At 41.5% G+C, this 2,421-nt stretch overlaps 1 protein-coding gene across 1 annotated transcript; it reads right to left on the reverse strand.

The window, feature by feature from the left end:
* Window positions 1-435: 435 nt before the first annotated feature.
* Or24a (Odorant receptor 24a) lies at window positions 436-2,164 on the reverse strand. The gene is made up of 5 exons (XM_030386363.2): window positions 1,534-2,164; window positions 1,070-1,442; window positions 893-991; window positions 556-708; window positions 436-486 (listed from the first exon to the last, which is right to left on the reverse strand). Exons 1-5 carry the CDS (start codon window positions 2,052-2,054, stop codon window positions 436-438), a joined length of 1,197 nt encoding a protein of 398 aa, XP_030242223.1. The 5' UTR covers window positions 2,055-2,164.
* Window positions 2,165-2,421: the final 257 nt, after the last annotated feature.

The raw sequence follows: 2,421 nt of genomic DNA on the forward strand, positions 1-2,421 counted from the left end.
AATAAAAACAAACCAGAAAAAGGTTCAATGAAAAGATATCACAAACACAAACAAAATATGAAATTACAAGAAAGGATGAAAGTAGGAGAGACAATGGGTATACTCACTATGTTTTAAGGGGTTTGAAGTTTTTAATTAAAATTAAAAAATATTAAATTCGACGAAAACCCAAGTCAAAGTTTTACTTGCAAGGGACTGCGTTCAGCAATAGCTGTCTTCTCTCTCCCTCTCTCTCTCACTCTCTCTTTCTGTATCTCACTCTCTTTCTCCCTCCCGCTCTCTTTCCTCTATTGGTTTTGTGCAATATTAATCTTGCTGTCCGATAACTCCCGACTGCTAAGCTTTTACTTGCTTTTTCTTTTGTGTAACAACTTTATTTTATTTATCTTAAAATATTATTATCTATGAAAAAAAATTGATCTTAAATAGCTTTATCTAAATAACCGACGTGGCCAGCGCAATAAGCGATCCGGTAAAGCGTAAAATCTGTTCAAGACAAGAATATATAGAGTTGAGAATCCCATCAATGTACAAAATACTCAATTCTCAGCCTACCGAAGTCAGTGTCTCTAGCGAAGGCGAAAAGAACGGCACCTTCACAATCAGCACACGTTGAGATCTCGCCAGCATTAGCAACGTCATCTTTTGCACACGAACGCTGTGACAATACCATTGGCTGGCAAAGGTGCTTCTAGCCAGATCTAAGCACTAGTAAGTAAGCAAAAATATTTGTATTTTATATATTAAAAATAAGTTAGAATATATATAAAATACAAAAATAAATTTTTTTTAAATAAGAAAAATATATAATAAATTTATATCTTTTAAACATCACAATATAGTATATTATAATATATACTACACACCATAGATAATAATCGGGAAAACGTACCGCCTCCGTAATAAAAGTACCGCCCAAGCAGTATAGAAAAACTTCCATTACCACAGCGCAGGTGTACACTAAATAGACAATAATACCAGCGCCAGAGAACTGATCCAGAGAGAGAAAGAAAGAGATATGATATGATACATATGAATATACTCTCGACTCTCTGCACTCTCAACTCACCAGCAACATGTCAACCACACTACTGCCTATAATCAAGCTGGAGGTTACAAAGTGGCCCAGCGTTATCTCAACCATAACTCCGGACAGGCGTTCCGTCAGTACGGCAATCTCATTATGACGGTCGACTAGGCGCTCCAATTTGCGCACAATGCGCTCATCCTTCCAAGCCGTAGACTCCGTTTGGATGCTCTTTACGGCCAGCAAATCGACAACATCATCACGCAACGAATTAAGCAGCACACTGAGATATAGACAGAAGCCGAGAAAGAAGCCATCGGCGCCCACGAAACATGCGACGGTTATGTAGCCATGCCAATGGACCAGCGCATAGATGAGCGGGTAGAGCGGCAGACGTAGCAACGGCTCAGGAAAGCTTAGGCGACATGAGAAGAGCAGGAATAAGTGAGAGTAGGTAAATAAAATATTTTCAATGGAACCTTTAAGGATAATTGAAGTGCACTCACATCATTTTGAACGGCGTCTCATAGATCCAATCCAGGCCATGCGCACGCCTCAGCATATTATCCACCAGATGGCGAACCGAGTACGAGGTGCTGGTGCAGAAGCCGCAGCAAAGGAGAAAGAATGTCAGCCGCGTAGCCAGTGTATAGCACCTGCGCTTGTACTCCAATTTTCGGTCCGATTGCTGCTGCTCGGTTAGTGTTCGCACCCGCTGTATGAGAAACTTGAGCTCATCGCGATAGTACCAAATGGCACTCATTTTGAGCAGCGACAAAATGCTCGATGCAACTGGACAGAGGGCATCCATGGCTAGTACAATGTTATTTGGTATCTGGAGGATGCCGTAGGCCGCCTCCGCGTAGCAGCCATAGGCGAGTATGAAGAAGTTGAAGAAACTCCAGGCGCGCACCGGCCAGCTCCTCTCCTGCTCCGGATAGATGCCAATCAAGGTCAATACAAATTTCGGAACCAGAAAGTAATGACGATTCATTGGAAACGAACGGGTCAGAAAGCGAGGCCACATCTTCGCAAGGCGGCCAACTGTCGACTTTGTGGAGTCGTAAAGTTCAATCCTTTGCTTTTATAGCCTGTCCAATCGTTGCGCCCATAATTGATGAGCTGGGCGTTGTCCTTGCTAACAGTTCACCAGGTTTTCCACGAAAGCCAAGGAAAAAATTATTATTATAACCAGCAATTAGGCAATTGGGCGTGCAGTGAGTTCGTGATTGTAATTAATAAGCAGTTATTAAATGGGCCATTAGGAGAGCTGGATTTATCTATAATTATATCGTGGGGCATGTCGAATAGACTGGCTAAAAATTCAGCATACAAATTTAGCTTTGAAAATCTTTTAAAATCCAATTTCATGCCAGAATTCACAAAAAATTTGG

Source organism: Drosophila navojoa, chromosome 3, assembly GCF_054131105.1.
Source record: "Drosophila navojoa isolate 15081-1374.11 chromosome 3, UAZ_NAV_1.0, whole genome shotgun sequence".
NCBI lineage: Eukaryota > Metazoa > Arthropoda > Insecta > Diptera > Drosophilidae > Drosophila > Drosophila navojoa.